Below are 19,537 nucleotides of genomic sequence, written 5' to 3'. Positions count from 1 at the left end.
CAACCCAGACAGTGAAAAATATATTTGTATGTAGCTATCGCCTCTCTCAAACCAACTAGACCTGGATGAGAAAAACAGTAGCTACACAATCCATGGCAATTTTCACTTGGGGGGGGGGGGGGGGGGGAACAGGGTTGGGAAAGGGTGGGGTGGCGAGGCAAAATGCCCATCTAGGCAAACAAGATGCCAGGACAACCCTAGGCTATGGCATTGACAACTATGTTGCTACATTCAGGTGTCTCTGCCTCACCGTGTCCTTACTGGTGAGACTAGACTGTTAAACAGGAAAAGCTTGAAGAATAGTTCCAGCACGAAATAGAGAATGAAAACAAAAGATTTCATAACAAGTACCAATCATGAACTTCATCTAAAAATGAAAAAGGGGCTCACAGCACATGGAACATTATGTAAATTTGAATTGCCCCCACAAGATGCAAAATCAGACTGCCAAGATGTATAAGCATCAGCATCAAGTAGAGCAAACCATTGGGTATGATATATCAAACAAGGGCTACAAAAATATTCACCACATATAAACATCAGGTATATGTTAACTGCATCCTCGAAGTAATACATCATATGTCATTCCAGTCAGAGTGCCAATATATAAGTATCACATGCTACAAACGACTGGGTATGCTTAATGGACCATGTACAAAAAATGAAGTTCACCACAGAGATCAGGTATATTTCAACTGCATCCAAGAAGCAATCGTTATCAGTCATCCAGTCAAACTGCAATATGTTTTAGTTTGAGTTCTGCAAACTATCTTTCTTACAGGAGAAAACAAGGAAGCATTCATCGCTTGCTACTCAGTAATGGCGAACATCGCTTGTCACCTGTTATTTTCGTAAGAATCAATTATTCAATGTTAAAGAAATTGAACAGACTAAAACCCTTTTAGAAGAGCAGTAATAACAGATTTATGACAAGCAGATAGACTTAACCAGAAGGGGTGGGGGGGGGGGGGGGGGGGGGGATGTGTAAGAGAAAATAGTACTCTTGCATGACAAACTAAGTACTTAAGGACTTCCATATTGTGTATGGTAAGAATATCATGCCTCCTTTCCAATGAAGCACAAAACATATTAACACCTTGACCAGCACTTCACTACATTTTCTGCAAAAACCACAAATACAATGTGATAAACCATGCTGATGAGTCATAGGAAATGAAAGCAGTATTTTTCTTTTCCTACGACTCGTTTGGTGGCAAGGTGAATGAAAGGGAAGGAAGTGAAAATTTCATTTTTTAAAAGTTAACTTTCTGATCATTACTCTAGTTGACTAAATGACTAACTCCAGATCATTCCAAATTTGGCAACTAAGTTTCACTATACTTTGCATCCATTTTCCTTAGATATTATATGAAACTGAAGTAGCCTATACAATCAAATGGGATGACGACATTAAATAAATAAATAAAAGAGGTTCCCTATTTTAAGGTTTAAAAATTTGACTGCCCTTCTGTCCAATTTCCCTTCAAACCAAAAATTGGCTGAACTACACCAATTGTACCAGTTGGCAGCTTGTATGTACTTTGTGTATATTACATGTGAGTCTGCATGTGTGGAGAAAAATCAATAAATAAAAACCATGATAGCAGGCACACCGCTTCTTAACAGAATCATGACTACACATTACAGCAAAAGAAAAGCACCATTTTTATATGTTAATTTATTTATTCGATTTTTTTTTTTGGGGGGGGGGGGGGGGGTGGTGTTGTCAGGGGGAAAGAACAGACAGTGCGATACAGAAATTAAAAATAAGATCTTGATAGCATTACCCTTTATTTCAGAATTGATTGTCTCCTCCTCTTGTTCTTTCTCCAAGAGCTTTTGGCAGTAGTCACAGCATCATTGGTGCAAACTGCAGCCTGGGAACTGTCCCCAACAGCAGAAGGCTGTCCCAGTGGAACTTGAATTTGGGCTGCAACTGCACCTGGGGAACTGCCACCAACAATAACAGCATGCTGCTCCAGTGGCACTTCATTTAGTACTCGGTTGGGATGTGGCTGATGAGTAGTTGTTTCAACTAAAGATTCCACTCTCTGTTTTTTAAGTTCACGGTCATGTGGCTCTGAAACTGGTGCTAGGCTGACACCCTGTTGTCCTTGACATGTTCCAGCATATGCAGGCATTTGGAGAACTGTGCCTTGGGAAATGCCACCAACAATAAAATTATGCTGTTCCAGTGGCACTTCATTTTGTTTTTGGTTGGGATGTGGCCGATGAGTTTGAGGAACAGGCAAAGATGTTAAAAGAGAACCAGTAATTGTTTCACTTACAGGTTCAGGTCTTGCTTGTTTGGGTTCTTGCCCATGTGGCTCTGAAATTGGGACAGGGAAGGTACCCCGTGGCTCTTGACATGTTCCAGCATATGCAGCCATTGGAAATTGATCAGTTCCTGGAAGGACTCCAACTTTTCTTATACTTGTAGATGTGCCAGAATCATTGATCTTATGCATTGCAGCATAAAGTTTAGCTTTAGATTTGATGATCTCAGAAAGGCATGTTACCATGTTAGATTCACCTGCAAAAACATTAAGAAATTAACTCCTAGTCAATGAATAGTAGATTCTACTACAAACAGATATAACATTTTTTTTGTGTATAGTGAAGAAAGGATGGGGCAAGAGAGATTAGGTAGTACTTTGTATCCAATCAATAAAAGAGTACCTAAAATTGACTGTATAACAGCACGAGCTGCCAACTGCTCAGCCTCTTTTTTGTTTCTGCCTGCAATACCGGTATAAAGTTTTCCATTGAAAGACAGAGAAGAGACAAATAATGGTATAGGTCCTTCTGATTTAGTAGTCTCATATGACGGCTTCTGAAGGTTCATCTTAACAACATATTCGTTAAGAATAGATTTGCAAAATATCGTATCCTGCACAAAATTAAATAACTTAGATGCAGCAAAATGTCACAAAAGAAAAGTTTGAACAAAGGAAAAAGTCAAACTACATTTGAATGTTATTAGCACAGCAAAAAAAGTAGGCATGTGCCTACCTTAAAATCGAATGGGGAAAATATAATCTATCATTATTAACCATTTACTATTAGTGTAATTCCTCAGAAGCACAGTAAGAGTATTAGCAATTAATCATTCAGAAGATCATAAATCTTGTGTCCATACTGATCCATTTCAAATTGTAATAAGCAATACATGTATAATTGCATAGGTTTTCCCCTTTAAGATGATGCAAACATATTACCTACCTTGGACAGAGAAAAACCCACTTAGCATCCAGAGAAAGATGAACCAGATCCAGATTGAGTTTTTGGAATTTAGTAGTGTTAGTCAATATGCCCGAGATCTTTTGCAATCTCTCCTCGCCTCTTTTATGTGTTTTATTTTTGGTATTTTTGGCAGACATAAGGCTGCCTGGTATCTTAATGGAATACAATACAGGCTCTCTTCTGGCTGCTTCTCTTCTTCTTCTCTTTCCTCTCTTCCTCTCCTTATTTGTATTTTCAGCTATTCTATTACATGGTATCAGAGCCCTCTTGATTCTGATCAATCCTAAGCTGATCCTGTTTTTCTCAGCCTTCTTTTCATTCCCTTCCTCTCGCTGATCAGCCCAAGGTCAGTAGGTCACCCCCGGGCCCTTGTCTGTGATCTGTTGGTGTGTAAATCTGCTATCAGCAATTAAAGCAAAGTTTTTCATGGTTTATTTGATGATGCTGATTGGCAAATGATATTATGGATCTTAGAAAGAGATCAGTGTTTTTAGACCTATAAATGCTCATGTACGGCGAAGTGATATAATCCAGATTGAAGGAACTAGAAGAGCTAGGGGTAGACCAAAGATAACCTTAAGAGAAGTGGTGAGAAATGATATGCATAGCTTAGGCCTTGTATCTAGCATGGCCTCAAACAGAATTGATTGGAAGGCAATAATCCATATAGCCAACCCCATTTAGTTGGAACAAGGTTTATTGTTGTTGTTGTTGTTGTTGTTGCAGAAAGAGATCAGTGTTTTGGTGGTTGCTTGATTTCTCAGTAATTCCGACTATTTCCTTTCTTTATACAATGGGTATTTTAGATCTAGTTTTGATTTTTCTGGTATTGTCTCTAACTACATCTTGAAGTATTATTACTTTTATGATATAATGGGTGATGAGGAAAAGAGTTCAACTGTGACAGAGTTGCATCCTCCTCTTCTATGAGATACAAGAAAATTGATGGAGTTCGTAATTATCAGCAACGGCATAAGATTGTCAAACTTATGCTCACTGGTAGCGATTAGCTGGCCCACCAGACAGATCCACCTAAGAGTGATTCTGCATGGAGTATAGTTGATGTTCATATTTTTGGACAAATGCTAAGTTCTATGGAAAATCATGTAGCTAATTTGATGACCCAATATTGATTCAGTTAAAGAATTATTAGACTATTTAGAAGTTCTATATTCTGGGCATAATAACTTAGCCTGATTCTATGAGTTGTCTCCAGATTTTTAAAGATATGAGAGAAAGGGGTGATCCATTACCCAGTACTTTGCTGACTAAAACAAACATATGAACATTTGAATGCCTTGCTGCCCATCACATTTGATGTGAAAAAGATGCAACAGCAAAGAGAGCAATTGGCGGTTGTGGGTTTTTTTTGGTGGACTAGGACCAGAGAATGACTCAGTTTGTAATCAGATTTCGGGAGGAAAAACTATTGCATCCCACACCAGTACTCTTGCTCCTGTTTTTTGTGTTTCATGAGAAAATTCAGAGGATACTTTTATCACGGAAAGGACATAATAACACCTGCTGTGGGAATGGTGGAGGTCATGGTGGTAATTCTGGTCATGCTGGTGACTGCGGGACAGGAGCAGCAAACCACTGGAGAGTTTACTATTTTTTATGGTAAAGGGGCTGCCTGAGTTTGTCATTATTGTGGTAAGCCAAGCCACATTCAGAAATTTTGCTATAATTACATGGGAAACCTGGGCAGCAGCATTATGCCAATTCAGTGACTAGTACTGATACTCCACCGCAGTCTTAACATTCTGAGGGGAAGATGGTATACGTGGCAGAGGAAGAACTTGCTCAATACAATCAGTTTCAGATTTCACAGCTTACTTCTTCCAATACTACTTTGGTTCTGTCAGGTAATGCAATTGCTTGTCTCTCCGCTACTTCCCGTCCCTGAATTATAGATACCGGGGCCTCTGATCATATGTGTGGAGTACCAGGTATTTTCTCATCCATGTCCCTATCTACTTCCAATGTTACATCAGCCAATGGATCTTTAGCAAAACTTAAAGGCACCAATACGAAACCAAACCAAACCTTGTCCTTGGCATCAATTATAATTTTCCATTTAATTTTATGTCTATAAGTAAGTTTACCAAATCTTTTAACTGTTCAGTAACTTTTTGCCCTACTTGTATTTTTCAAGATCTTGGTACGAAGAGAACAATTGGTAGAGGACGTGAGTGAGGAGGGTTGCATTTGTTTAAGGATACCGAGTCTTCTGTCGCCTGTGCAAATGTTGCTTCTCCTCATCAAATCCTTTGCTGCAACGATCACCCATCGTTGGAAATTTTAAAGAAGTTAGATCCCACTTTTCAGCGTTTATCTAGGTTAGAATGTGAGTCATGTCAGTTTGGGGAGCTCCACCATGTACGTTACGCTCCAGAGTTAATAATAGCCTAATAAGTCTGCTTTTTCCTTTTGCTTAGTACATTCTAATGTTTGGGGGCCTGCCCTATTTCTTCTATGTTTAGTTCAGATATTTTGTGACCTTTCTAGATGATCATTCTAGGATCACTTGGTTATATTTAATGAAGAATCAGTCTGAGCTATTTTCTATATTTTGTGCATTTGTATCTGAAATAAAAAAATTCAGTTTGATGTGAATGTGAAAGCATTGCGTAGTGATAATGCAAAAGAGTACTTCTCAAACCCATTTTCTGAGTTTATGACCCAAAAAGGTAATGCTTCATGTGTTTTCCTCTTCTGACACACCACAACAAAATGGTGTAGCAGAAAGGAAAAATCGCCACTTGATGGATGTCACCCAATCCTTGATGCTTGAAATGAAGGTTCCTAAAGTTTTTTTTTGGGTGAGTAAAAAATTAAATTACTAAAGAAAAGAGAACATATACAAAGAGGAAAGAGGGAGAAGAGGAGAAATCCAGTCAAGGCAGGGACTGGAGGGGAGATGAGAGACTCCAAGAACTAACAATCAACCTATTTCGGAGAGTCAACAACAGGGGAGTGGGAAAGAGAACCAAGCCTCGAAGAAACATCAAAATAGATGGCATTCCAAATCATATCACGAGATCGGGATTTGGAAGTCCATCTTCTCATATTGCGCTCCCACCAAAGATGGTGGATAGTGGCAGCAAAGACAAGCTTACCCACTAGGTCACAAATAGTGGCACCGGCAAAATTTCTCAGGATCCATTTCCAATCTCGAGCAAAGCCCAATGAACATCGCGATCTAGGCCAAATGGAGGCAAGGGCAAGGGACCAAATAGAGAGGGAGAGCGGGCAACCGAAAAAAAGGTGATCAAGATCCTCTGAACTATTCCAACATATGGTACAGTTAGGGTTAGCAGGGATGTGGCGGCTAATGAGAAATGCTTGGGTAGGTAGGGCAAGGTTAAGGGCTCTCCAAAGGGTTAGGGAGTGGCGGGGTATGTGGCCTTTAAACCAAACAAGGTGGGTCCAAGGGACAGGGGGCAAGGGGGTTCTCAGGAGGTTCCAAGCCAAGGCAATGGAAAAGGAGGTAGAGTGGGAATGAAGCCATGTGATGCGGTCATTGGAGTGGGAGAAAAGGGGAGGGAGGGAGTTCCTAACCTGTGTGAGACTAGGGTGGGGGATGTGGAACCAAGAACTAGAAGAAATAAAGGTGGAGAGGGGTATGGATTTTGGGATACGGGAGTTGTACACAGATCTATGGCCAAGGAGAGCGAACAGGATACCCATCAGATGCCAAGGGTCGAGCCAAAAGGAAGTGGAGACACCATTAGAAACTTGGACAAAGATGGCTGAAAGAGCATGACTTCTGAGAAGAAGAAGCTTTCTCCAGATCCAGGAGGGATTGGAGGGGGGGAGACAGTCCAAATGGAGTCATTCTTGAGGAGATAGGAGTAAACCCAGGAAACCCAAATGGAATCTTGTTTGGATGCAATCTTCCAAATGAGTTTCATGAGACATGCCATATTCATATCACGAATACGACGGATTCCAAGACCTCCCTTGAATTTGGGGTGGCAGATGGACCTCCAGCTAATGGGATGAAGAAAGCGGGAAGATTCTTGGCATTTCCAAAAGAACGCACAAAAGATGGATTCCAAGGAGAGGATGGTAGATTTGGGAAAGGTGAAGATACCACACCTGTAGAGGTAGGAGGACAGAACGAATAAGCATCACTCTCCCAGCTGTTGTAATAGCATGTTTTCTCATTAACTGCATGCCTTCATCCAATTCATGGGGAGGTATTCCTTATTCTATCTTTGTTACGTGATACCTCAATATTTCCTATCCCACCCTGTATTTTTTGTTGCACTTGTTTTATTTAGGATCATCATCTTGGATTGTCCAAATTCGATTCTAGCACTTTAAAACGGGTTGAATGGTATGACAATTTTGACTTGTGTCAAGGAGACTCAGTCATGCCTTATTTATAATAATGAGCGCACAAGATGAAAGAAATTCTCGATGCGGGATTGTTACATAATAACAATCCTGGAGGTAATTTTACCCTTCACTCTAAGCTTTAAAACACTCCCCCTCAAGTTGGTGCATAGATGTCTATCGTGCCCAAAGTGCCAATAATATAATCGAAAACTCTGGTACTCAAACTCTTAGTAAATCCATCAGCCTTTTGATTTTATGATGAGACAATAGAAATGCAGATGGGACAATAGAAATGTAGATAAGACTAGACTCAATCCTCTCTTTGATGAAGTGTCTATCAATTTTAACATGCTTAGTCCTATGATGAGGAATTGGACTGTGAGCTATGTTGATTGCAAACGTATTGTTTGAAAACACTATATAAGGACTTAACTTCTACATTGAGATCCTAAAGTAACCCTTTCCACCATAACACTCCACAACTACCTTGTGCCATTGCTCTAAATTCAGCTTCAACACTACTACACTAGACCTAGCTACAACAGCTTGTTTCTTGTTCATTAAAGCATGGTTTAAAGTATCCCATGATATGATACGATACTAGCCAATTCGTATCCATATTGGATACAGCTAATATGATACATATTGATACATCTCTCTTTTTTCTCAATAACGGGCAGTATTGTAGTGCACCAAAATGTATTGGACAATACAAGACTATATGGCTCTTAAAATCACCTAATTGGATGCTCGATGCCGATTCTTTAAACCTTGCCTCCAAGTCACCAGGTTTCCTCCCACATAAGTATAATACCTAGAAGTAGACACATTGTCCAGTTTGCATCAATGTAGCTTTAACATTTAACTATCCATGAGAGGAAATCAAGATTCCCTTTCTAGGAGCTGCCTTTAGGGCCTGTTTGGTTACATGAGTCTAGAGATTTCAAATCTATGGAGTCATAATTTATAAAATTAACTGTTTGGTTAACCGAATATGCGGAATGAAATCTGTGGATACATTAGTGATTTTTGTGAATGCGCAAATGTTTAGCATTTTTATAGTAAGGATGAAATCTCTGGATTTCACCCCATACCCATAAATCTACAAATTCACGTTTTTAGTGTAAAAAGATGAATCTCTAGATTTCATGAATCTAGAGATTTTCACAACCAAACGGGTGTAAATCTCACATTCATGAATCCAGAGATTTGAAATCTTTGGATTCATATAACCAAACAGGCCCTTAAGTATCTTAAAATTTTGTAGACAGCATCTAGATGAGGGGAATGCAAATTATGCATGTATTGGCTTAATAAGCTTACAGCAAAGGCAATATATGGTCTGTTATGTCAATATGAGGTTGGTTGGTTGGTTGGTTGGTAAGGTCATTATTTCACACCCAAGACATCTTGGGTTCAATTCCAAACGAGAAAATCAAAGGAGAAATGGCCCCTGTGTATCCCCTTCCCTTGCAACCCCCCTTCCCGGTGCCCTTTTCTCTCCTCCCTTCTCCTCCTGCACCCCCAACAGTCCCACCCTCCCCAACAACCCTCCACCACCACCACCTCCTTTAGCCTGGAATTCCCTCTTTTCTCACCCCAACACCATTCCCTCCACCTCTGAATGCAACCTTTCCTACATCCCCCCCTCTTCCTCTGACCCCATCCCTCTTGTCCATTGTCCCTCATCTTCTACTAAATCCGGTAATCTCCATTGGAAGTTGGTTGTGCTTGGTCAATTCCTTGGCCCTTGTCCTCCGCTTGGCATTGTTAAAGCATCCCTTTCCAAGCAATGGCATGCTCAAGGATCAATGGAAACATTCGTTATTGACTCAAGCATTTTTTTTGTTTAAGTTCTCCTCCTTTGCTTGCAAAGCTAAAGCCCTTGAAGGCTCCCCGTGGTTTCTTGGCAAATCCCCTATTTTCATAAACTCTATGGAACCTTCTAAACCCCTCCGCAAGGTCAACTTCAGCTCCCTTCCCCTATGGATCAACCTCCCTAGACTCCCCTTCAAATTCTAGAATTAGGATTGCCTTAGTCGCATTGGTTCAGCTTTAGACCGCCCTCTTCAAACTAATATGAAGACTCTAAACTTGCAACGTCTTTCCTACACTCAAATCTATGTTGATGTTCCTGTTGATAAGCCTCTTCCCCCTTGCATCTCCATTGAAGATGATTTAAGTCTCTACTATGACCAACTCATTGTGTATGATTGGATTCCAAACAAATGTGAAGCTTGCTCTTCTTTTGGCCACGATACTACGACTTGTAATCTAGCCTCTAGTTCTCCTGTCTCTGCACCCGAAAGTTTGTCGCAGCTGTCGTTACCTTTGGGTAGCTTGCCACCACTACCTCCGTCCAAAGGAAATGTATCTCCTCAGTCTCTTCCTGAAGTGCGACTCACTTCGCTTCGGCCTGCTCGATCACCGCTACCCCTTGAAGATCGTATGTCATTGAATTCCCATGGTAACTCTATGCCAAGTTCTTTGATTGACAGAATAAAAAAGTGCACCACAGTTGCTGCCGCTGATTCAACTCCGGCAGATACTCTGGCCACCACAACTTACCGAAGAAACAAAAGAAAAAATCTCAAATCTTTGCAAATCCAAAATCGTTAATGACGAAGCCCTCTGCAAATCCAGAATCGTTGATCCCTAAGCCCTCTGTCATGCCTGAAATTGCGCTACCACCTTACATCATTCCAGTTCACTCACCGAAGGTCATCGTTCTTACAACCTCTAATGGAACCCTAGCTGCCTCTCAGTCGCTGCAATCTACAGAACCTCAAAACCTGGTTCTCACGCTATTCAGGTACGCTTCCCTTCTCTTGCTAGTGATGAAATAGCCTCGACCAACACTCACCTGATGCCTTCCTCTTCAAGCAATCCTACCACTCCCCAACCCGTTGCAAACCTGTCTCCCTCAACCTCAACCTCAATGTGTCCACAACCCAATAGCCCTTCGCCCCTTATAAACCCTCTTGGTTTTTTTATTGGGCCCATTTTCACCGCCATATCCCCTAGACTCTTACGTCCTCCTGTGTCGAGCCCAACAATCGAACCCCCTCACCTTCGGCCCAAGCCCATCACCCACTTTCAAACCCAATAATTGCCATTACCTAGCCCACCCGAAACATCTAGACCAACCGTCTTCCCGCCCCCCTAAGCCCAACTCATATGACCAAAACCCCTACTTGAACTCTCCATGTGAACCGAACACCCCTAGCTCATGTTCTACCATTGATCTCAGTATTCTTGAATCCCCTTCCCCCAAGGTTCCCCCTTGTGTGTGTCTTCCCCCCCCCCCCCAACTTGTGTGATGGCCATTTGGCTAACATTGAACCACAATTTGCTGCCTTTTCCTCCAATAGCTCCATTATTGCCCCCACCCCAAGAAATTTTAATAATTGATCTTCTCATTTGGAATGTCAGGGGCCTTAACTCCCTTGCTAAACAAGTTAAGGTTAAAAACACTATTCGTGAATCAAAAGCTTCTTTTTGTGCCCTTCTTGAGACCCATGTCCATAATGACAATGCCCGTCGGATTACCCTTTCTATTGCTCCCTCTTGGTCCTTCCTCTCTAACTCCAATATTACCCCTAATGGGCGTATTTGGATTTTATGGGATTCGACCAAATTTCAGTCTTCTCTCTTATCCTTCAACCCCCAGCTCATGCATTTTCGCCTTTCTCCTCAATCTCTCCCCTTGAATCCTCCTTTCTTCCTCACTATCATCTATGGCCTCAACCGCACCCCCGATCATTCCCCCCTTTGGGATGATCTCCGTGCTATCTACCCCTCTACTGTGGGGCACCTTTGGGTATTGCAAGTGACTTCAATATCGTTTGTTTCTCGCATGAGAGGGTGGGTGGATGCTCGTCGAACCAAGTGGCGATCGATGCCTTCAATTCTTGTCTTGACGATGTGGGTCTCTCTGATCTCCGATGGCTTGGCCACCATCTTACCTAGTATAACCGCAGGTCTAGAGATGCCCGTATCTCCTCCAAACTCAACCTCTTTCTTGTCAATGAATCCTGGCTCTCCCGCTTGCCTAGTTCTTTTGCCTCCTTCTCTGCCACATCCCTCTCCGACCATTCTCCCTACCACCTCCACATCCTTGATCCTCTTTCTTTTAGCCCTAAACCCTTCAAATTCTTCGATACGACTTCTAGCCCCTCTTTCCTTCCCACTGTCCAATCTGCCTAGGGTCAACCGGTCTACTGTCACTCCCTCCCCCTAGTTGCCTTTTCTCGTAAACTCAGGAATACCAAGATTGCTCTTCGATCCTAGAATTCCTCCTCTTTTGGTAATATCTCTTCCCGGATCTCCTCCTATTGTTCCGAGCTTTCTAGGGTCCAAAACCTTCTCCAAAGTGACCCTCGAAACCCCTCTTTTGCAGATGATGAGAAGTTTTTTTCCTCGGATCTCTCCTCCCTCATCTCCCAGGAGAAAAGTTTCCTCAACCAAAAAGCCAAAATCAAATGGCTTGAGCTTAGAGATGCCAACACTGCTTATTTTCACCGTTCCCTAAAAGTTCGTCTTAACTTTAACTCCATTCCTTGCCTCCTTTCTAGGAGTGGTTCTTGGGTTTACAACCCCCTAGTATCAAGGCGGAAGTTATCTCATTCTTCTCTCATCTCCTCTCTCCCCCCTCTCTTCTCAACAAATTCGTTGACCCCTCCTCCTTAGGCTCTCTCAGCTCCATCCCCTCCCCCGAGGAAATCCTCTCCGCCATCCGTTCCCACAAGGCTAACTGAGCTCCTAGCCCTGACGGCTTCAGTATGGGCTTCTTCCCAGCCGATTAAGACTTTATCGAGGATGATCCTGTCCTCGCGATCCATAGCTTTTTCTTCAATCCCTCTCAACTCTCCTCCATTAACCAAGCCTTCATCTATCTCATCCCCAAAAAACCTGGGGCCACTTCTTTCACTGATTTTCATCCTATCTCCCTTTGTAACCTCATCTACAAATTCATTTCCAAGGTCCTCGCGAACCGAATCATGCGAGTCATCCCCTTTCTTGTGAGTTCAAATCAATCTGCATTCATCTCTGGTCGTATTTCAGATAACATCCTCCGCTGTGGGGAGATTGTTTGAGGGTTTGATAGAGCTGCCCACTCTCCGACGGCCCTTCTAAAGGTGGACCTCCACAAAGCTTTTGATTCCATTTGTTGAGACTTCATCAGTGAAGTTCTCACTGTCGTGGGTTTCCCCCCTCCTTTGTTTACTAGATAGAAATTTGTGTCTCTACCCCTCACTTTTCTATCACTAACGGTTCCCATGATAGCTACTTCCCTTCTCGGGTCGGTATCTGCCAAGGTTGTCTCCCTCTCCCCCTATCTCTTCTCCTTGGCTTTAAAGGTCCTTTCTCGTCTCCTCCAAACCAAAAAAGACCAACTTATTATCTCCCCATTCCCAAAATGCAAGTGCCTAAAGCTCACTCATTTTGCCTTCGTGGATGATCTCGTGATTTTCTCTAAAGCCAATCACTCATCCATCTCATCCATTATTGCAGCCCTCTCTGGGTTTGAGTCCCTTTGTGGTCTTCGGGTTAACCTGGATAAATCTTCCCTCTTTCTCTCTGGTGTCTCCGATTCTCCACTCCTCCCTCCTCCATCTTACTGGCTTCAAGCCTGGCTCCTTCCCTATCACTTATCTCGGCCTCCCCCTTATCTCTGGATGCCTTACTCGGCACCATGGCACCCTGATGCTCAACCCCATTCGAAAAAAGCTCCAACTCTAGAAGGGGAAGCTTCTCTCCTTTGGTCAAGTGGTGCTCATTCGCTTTGTCCTCCAATCTTCCTATCTTTATTGGTGTGGAATGTTCTCCATCCACAAATCTTCTATTCGGGCTATGGAATCTCTCTATTACGCCTTCCTTTGGAAAGGTCAAGAATCCTCCCGTTTCCTCCATCCAATCAGTTGGGCTGCTGTCTATCGCCCCAAATTTGAGGGGGGCTTGGGTATCCACCGAATCTCTAATGTCAACATTGTTTGTCTCTTTAAACTTATCTGGAAGATTGCCTCCAAACATAATTCCATCTAGGTTTCCTGGGTTTACTCTCACATTCTAAAATCGGACTCCATATGGATTGCTCCCATTCCCCCCAACCCTTCCTAGATTTGGAGAAAGCCCCTTCTCCGCCTCGAGCCCTTCCTATTATCTCTATCCAAATCTCCTCTGGTTCCTCCACTTCTTTCTAACTTGAGCCATGGCATCCGACAGGTATCCTGTTCGATCACCTTGGTCCCCGCTCAAATATGAAGCCTACATTCCCAAATCCATCCCCCTCTCATCCTTCATCACTAATGGTTCTTGGTCCCCCACCCCCGAGTCTCACTCAAGTCTGGAACTACCTCCCCTCCCCCCCCCTTACATCCTCAACTTGTGATACTACTATTTGGCTTCCCTCCCCCTCTAAATTCTTTAACACCTCTTTAGCCTAAAATCTCCTTAGAACTCCCTCTGCCCCTGCCCCCTGGGCCCCCTTTGTTTAGTTCAAAGGCCACATTCCCTTCCACTTTGGTTGAGTCATTAACCTAGCCCTTCCCACCCAAGCATTCCTCAATAGCCGTCATATCCCAGTTAACCCTAATTGTATCCTTTGTTGGAACTGCCCTGAGGACCTCAATCACTTATTTTTTTTTTTTATGCCCCTTCTCCCGCTCTCTTTAGGAAAAAGCATTTGGTTCCATTTTGCCTAGGTCGAGGCATTCATATGGCTTTGCTCGAGATTGGGCTTAGTGCTTGAGAACCTTCTTTGGTTCATCCTTGTGCGACCAAATCGGTAAGCTAGTCTTCGAAGCAACTATCCACCACTCATAGTGGGTGGCTGGAGTGCAATCTTAGGAGATGGTCCTCCAAATCACGGTCTTTAGATAGGATTTGGAATGCCATTTGTTTTTATGTCTCTTTTAGACTTCTATCTATTCCCCATCCCCCGGTGGATGACTCCTCTAGGAATAGGCTGATTGTTAGTTCTTGAAGTCTCACATCTTCCATTAGGCCTTCCACCCGATAGGCTCTGTCTCCCCCCCCCCTTCTCCCTTTGTATCTCCCTTGTGTTTCTTGTTAATTAATTTATTTATTCATCCAAAAAAAATATATGGCATGTGGTAGCTGTTAGTAGCTGATCTCCCTACTAGCCGTTAGTAGCTAGTCTTGTTAGTGGGTTCTCCTTTAGCCTTCAAGTGTAAATTGGGCCCAACGGGTGTGTCTACTGGCTTGCACCCTAACATTCTTGTCTCTGCTAATAAATCCCAGGTATATTTTCTCTACAAAAGAGAGATGTCATAAAGAATATGCCAACTCAATACCCAAGAAATACCTCATTCTCCATGTCTTTGATCAGCCAAAATCTTTGAAGTACTGCCACCAATGATCACTATGTCATCGACATACTAATAGTACTGTGATGTGAGTGTCAGTCTTTTAATAAAAGAAAGGTATGATCTGCATTACTTTGCTTATATCCAATGGACACTATGGCCTTATGGAATCTCCCAAACCATGTTGTTGGGGACTGCTTCAACCCATAGAGAGCACGCTTGAGCTTGCAAACCTTCCCATGAGTTTTTGTGATAGTGTATCCTGGTGGGACAACCATATACACTTCCTCTTGGATTTCTCCATGAAGAAAGACATTCTTCACATCAAGTTGCTGAAGATCCCAACCCTAATTTACTGCACATGAGAGCACAACTTGCACTATGTCCATCTTAGCAACTGGAGCAAAGTCCTCCTGGCAATCAATGCCATAGGTTTGAGTGAATCCCTTGGCCATCGATCTAGTTTTATATTTGTCTACAATACCATCAACTTTGTACTTAACCACGAATACCCATTTGCAACTGATGGTATTCTTTCATTCTTTCCTGCAAGTAAAGCAACTCGATCCCATGCCTTAATCTCTTCATCCAATGCTTCTTTCCAATGAGAATGAGCTAGTGCTTCCTACCAGGTGTTGGTAATGCAAACAGAGGATAAGGAAGAAACAAAAGTTTGAAATGTAGGTGACAGAATTATATGCAACAAAATTGGAGATAGGATGTTGAGTACAAGCTTATGGTTGCTTTCATAGTGCAGTCGGTAAGCTAATAAAGGATCACAAATTGGAATGGACCTACCACGAATAATTTCTTAAGGACCAAGATATGGTATTTCCAATTGACTAGGCACGTTAAGAGGCACTTCCAGGGCTTATCTTCTTTTAGTATGGGACGTTTTTAGAGGACAGAGCTAAGTAAGTTGTTGCTCCCCCTACATATTGTTGTCCTGAGCCATCAGCTGTTGTTCCTATCCAATCACTCCATCTTCCAAATGAGCATCATTAGCAGGAATTTCCAGGGGAATTTCCAAGGGTGGAATGAGAATTGAGACCTCTTTACTAGACTTACTCTCCCCCAGAAGAGGTGTAGGGGGAAAATAGGGAAAAACTTCCTAAAAGACCTCATCCATAGTGACACGTTCCTAAAAGCAGGATGATAACACTTGTACCATTTTTGGTTGGCACTGTAACCAAGAAAGAAAAAAATACTGCAGCCCACGCAGGTCAAGCTTACCATAAATATGATGATTTCTAGCAAAAGCAACAAAACCAACCAAACAATTAAAGAAAAACACTGAAAGATGTGGAACCCAAAAGAAGATCAAGGGAGCAGCATTGCTGCTACATGCCAAAAAGCATCCTATTAATAAGATAAGCTGCCACAAGTATTGCGTCTCCCCAAAAACGAGGGGGGACATGTATAGCAAACATTAAGGATCATGTAACCTATATGAGATGCCAATTATCTTGTATGGCCGCCCCATTTTGGCAAGGTGTGTTAACACAACTAGTATGATGAGTATTGCCATGATGAGATAAATATGATTGTAACTCCCCTACAGTATATTCATTCCCATTATTAGTGCGAAGAATCTTGTGGGATGCATCAAATTGAGTTGTTACCAATTTATTAAAAAATTAAAAGCAAGTAAAAACCCCATTCTTTTTTAGTGAACAGATAAATCCAAGTGGTCCTAGTGCAACAATCAATAGAAGCAACAAACCAACGATATCCAGAAGAAGAAACACAGCAAGAAGGTCCCCAAACATCAAAATGAATAATAGAGAAGGGAGTACCACTATGAATATCAGAAATAGGATAAATATGTCTGGTTTGTTTTGCTAAAATGCAAGCATCAGGATGGAAATCATTTAAATTACATCTCTTAGCTTAAATCAAGGGAAAGTCTAAAATAGGGTGGCCAAGACAACAATGCCAAAGTGAACAAAGCAGGGGAAGAGGAAGCAAAAGAAGTGCCTATAGTGAATGCCAATGGAGAAGCGTCCAGTAGGCAAAGCCCCCTAGCAAGTTTACCCCTGGCAATCATACGCCATGTTTCCAAGTCCTCAAAAACATAATAAGAGGGAAAGAAAGTTATTTTGCAGTTCAAATCCTGAGTAAGACTACTAATGGACAAAAGACTAGTCAAACAAAATTGGGAACATGTAAAATAGAAGATAATTGTAAAGCTGGAGAACAATTAATGGTCAGTTCTCTAGAAACCAAAGAAAGGGATCCATCAGCAATGTGAAAAGTATAATTAGGGGGAACATTAGAATAGGTAGAGTGTGAACCAAGCATGTGATTGATTGTATCAGAGTCAATAATCCATGAGGATGGAACTTAAAGGCCACACTATGGCAACCAGAAAAAATACCTGCGATGGGAGAAGGCTCAAAAGGGGTATCCGTGGCAACAGCAACACTAGCACTGGACATCTGCATAGAAGAGGATAACTGAAGCCTGGTAATCAATTGACAGAGATGTTGGAGTTCATCTGAAGAAAGAGCAATCGGTACACTAGAGTCTTCCAAATTGGCTTGATTGGCCACCGCCTGTGTAAGATTATATGTATTCTAATGTAAACTAGCATAGTTCTTACAATGCTCCTCCACACACATTAACACCACATGCGCTAGTCAACAAGCATTATACACAAAACACAACATGCCAAGAGACTATCCAGACAAGCATTTTAGATTGATATACTTTGATCATAAAATTATTAGGTTTCATTCAATTACTTCAAAGAAATTGAAGGTTTTCTTCCAAAAATTGAGGAAGCAAAGGAAGAAATACCCCATTCAGTGATTTCTGACAGAACCTGAAACGCACTTAATATGGTTTTATAAAGGAGACCTTTATTTTAATTACATACAAATCATACATAAAAATAAAGAGGGAAGCATGGCTATTAGATCAATATGAAGCTTAAGTTCTGTTGGCAGGTTTACAATCCCAGTTCTGTGTAAGCATGTGTGTCTTTGAGAGAGAGAGAGAGAGAGAGACTCAACAACATCAACAGATATTGAATCTTATACTTGTGCAATAGAGTTTACATTAATCTATCAAATGATGTACTTGTGGCTGACTCTATCTAGTAAAATTATTTGGTGTTACTAGTACAATATGCTATTGAGTGAAAATCATCCAAAACAATGTCCAGGAAGGAAAATAATAAAAGAAAAACATCTAAAAACTATCCCTATGATTTATGATAGTATACATATACTTAACATATAGTTTTCTTAAATAATGCACTCACGTTGCCTTGCTCCTTAAGAGGGAGCTATGAAACCTACTGTTCAACGCTCAACAATATTTGGTCAATTTCGGAAATTTCAAGAACTTTGGCGAGTCCGAGTGCTAGTTTGAAATGGAAAAAATAAATACCATGCTTTGGTCGAAATTTTAGAAGTCTCAACCCAAAATCTAAGAAATTAGAGTATGACTAACACTCAAAGGGATGTACACAATCGTATTCAATAGACAATGTATCCTCTACTACCAAACCCACCACCCATACATGCTACCAGCAGCATCATATGACTTGTATCACAATGGATCATTGGGTTTGTTCATCGTCTGGTGATCTGTATTCTGAAAATATCTTGAGTATGTCATGATGCAAGGTACTGCCAACTTTGAAGGATCATACTATGTCCTTCACTCAGAACAATGAACTTTTGGCCCTATCAGAATTTAGTGGGATCAGTCTTACACGGCATACAAAAGGTGTTGAAAGAAACGAGTGTTGTGAATGGCTTATTGATCCATGATCTCAAGCCCTCTATTTATAATTAAGTGGAAAGTAAACTATTACAAGGAATAGAAATTTACATGAATGCAAACTCTAATTTAACTCCTATACAAACTCTTATTAGACTCCTAATAGAATCCAACACTCCCCCTCAAGTTGAGGCATAGATATTAGTCATGCCCAACTTGCCTACAATAGGAAGGAAATCTCTTTCTTTCAAACCCTTAGTGAAAACATCTACTACTTGGTCTCCAGATCTTACAAAAGGCATGCAGATAAGCCCTTGTTCCAACTTTCCTTTGACAAAAAACCTGTCAATTTCAATGTGCTTAGTTCGATCATGTTGCACTAGATTATTAGCAATACTAATAGCAAACTTGTTGTCACAATATAACATCATAGGGTTTGGAACTTGGACTCCAATATCTTGCAGCAAGCCTTTCAACCATAGTAGCTCACAAACTCCACGAACCATAGCTCTATATTCAGCTTCGGTACTAGATAAAGCTACCACATTATATTTCTTACTTCTCCAAGTAACTAGATTACCTCCAACAAAGGTACAGTAACCTAAAATTGACTTCCTGTCTGGAGATCCAGCCCAATCTGCATCAGTGTATGCTTCTACTTTTAGATTATCGGTGCGTGATAGAAGTATTCCTTTTCCAGGAGTTCCCTTCAAATACTGTAGTATTATGGTAACAACCTTCATATGAGCTAAATATGGATCATGCATGAATTGGCTCACTATCCCTACAAAGATAAGCGATGTCGGCACCGGTGTGGGACAAGTAAATAAGCTTCCCTACCAGCCTTTGGTATCTTCCTTTGTCCACTGGTTCTCCCTCTTTTTCTTTAAGTT

At 41.5% G+C, this 19,537-nt stretch overlaps 1 protein-coding gene across 4 annotated transcripts in view; it reads right to left on the bottom strand.

Moving 5' to 3' along the window:
• Positions 1-202: 202 nt before the first annotated feature.
• LOC149024867 (uncharacterized) overlaps positions 203-19,537 on the bottom strand; it is a 42,902-nt gene continuing 23,567 nt past the window's right edge. The window contains exons 3-6 of one of the 4 annotated variants that reach the window (XR_016171676.1): positions 2,680-2,890; positions 1,788-2,533; positions 780-840; positions 203-695 (exon numbers count right to left, since the gene is read on the bottom strand). Coding sequence is in view for 3 of the 4 variants with exons in the window: in XM_089145058.1 (XP_089001184.1) it covers positions 1,791-2,533; positions 2,680-2,890 (954 nt within the window). In the remaining variant the exon portion in view is untranslated. Of the gene's footprint in view, positions 841-970; positions 1,563-1,787; positions 2,534-2,679; positions 2,891-19,537 lie in introns of those variants that run through there. The other 3 variants (XM_089145058.1, XM_089145059.1, XM_089145060.1) reach the window with 3 other exon arrangements.

Source organism: Hakea prostrata, chromosome 2, assembly GCF_041222555.1.
Source record: "Hakea prostrata isolate BN-2017 chromosome 2, UWA_Hpros_2, whole genome shotgun sequence".
Lineage (NCBI taxonomy): Eukaryota > Viridiplantae > Streptophyta > Magnoliopsida > Proteales > Proteaceae > Hakea > Hakea prostrata.
This window is presented reverse-complemented; position numbering and strand designations above follow the sequence as displayed.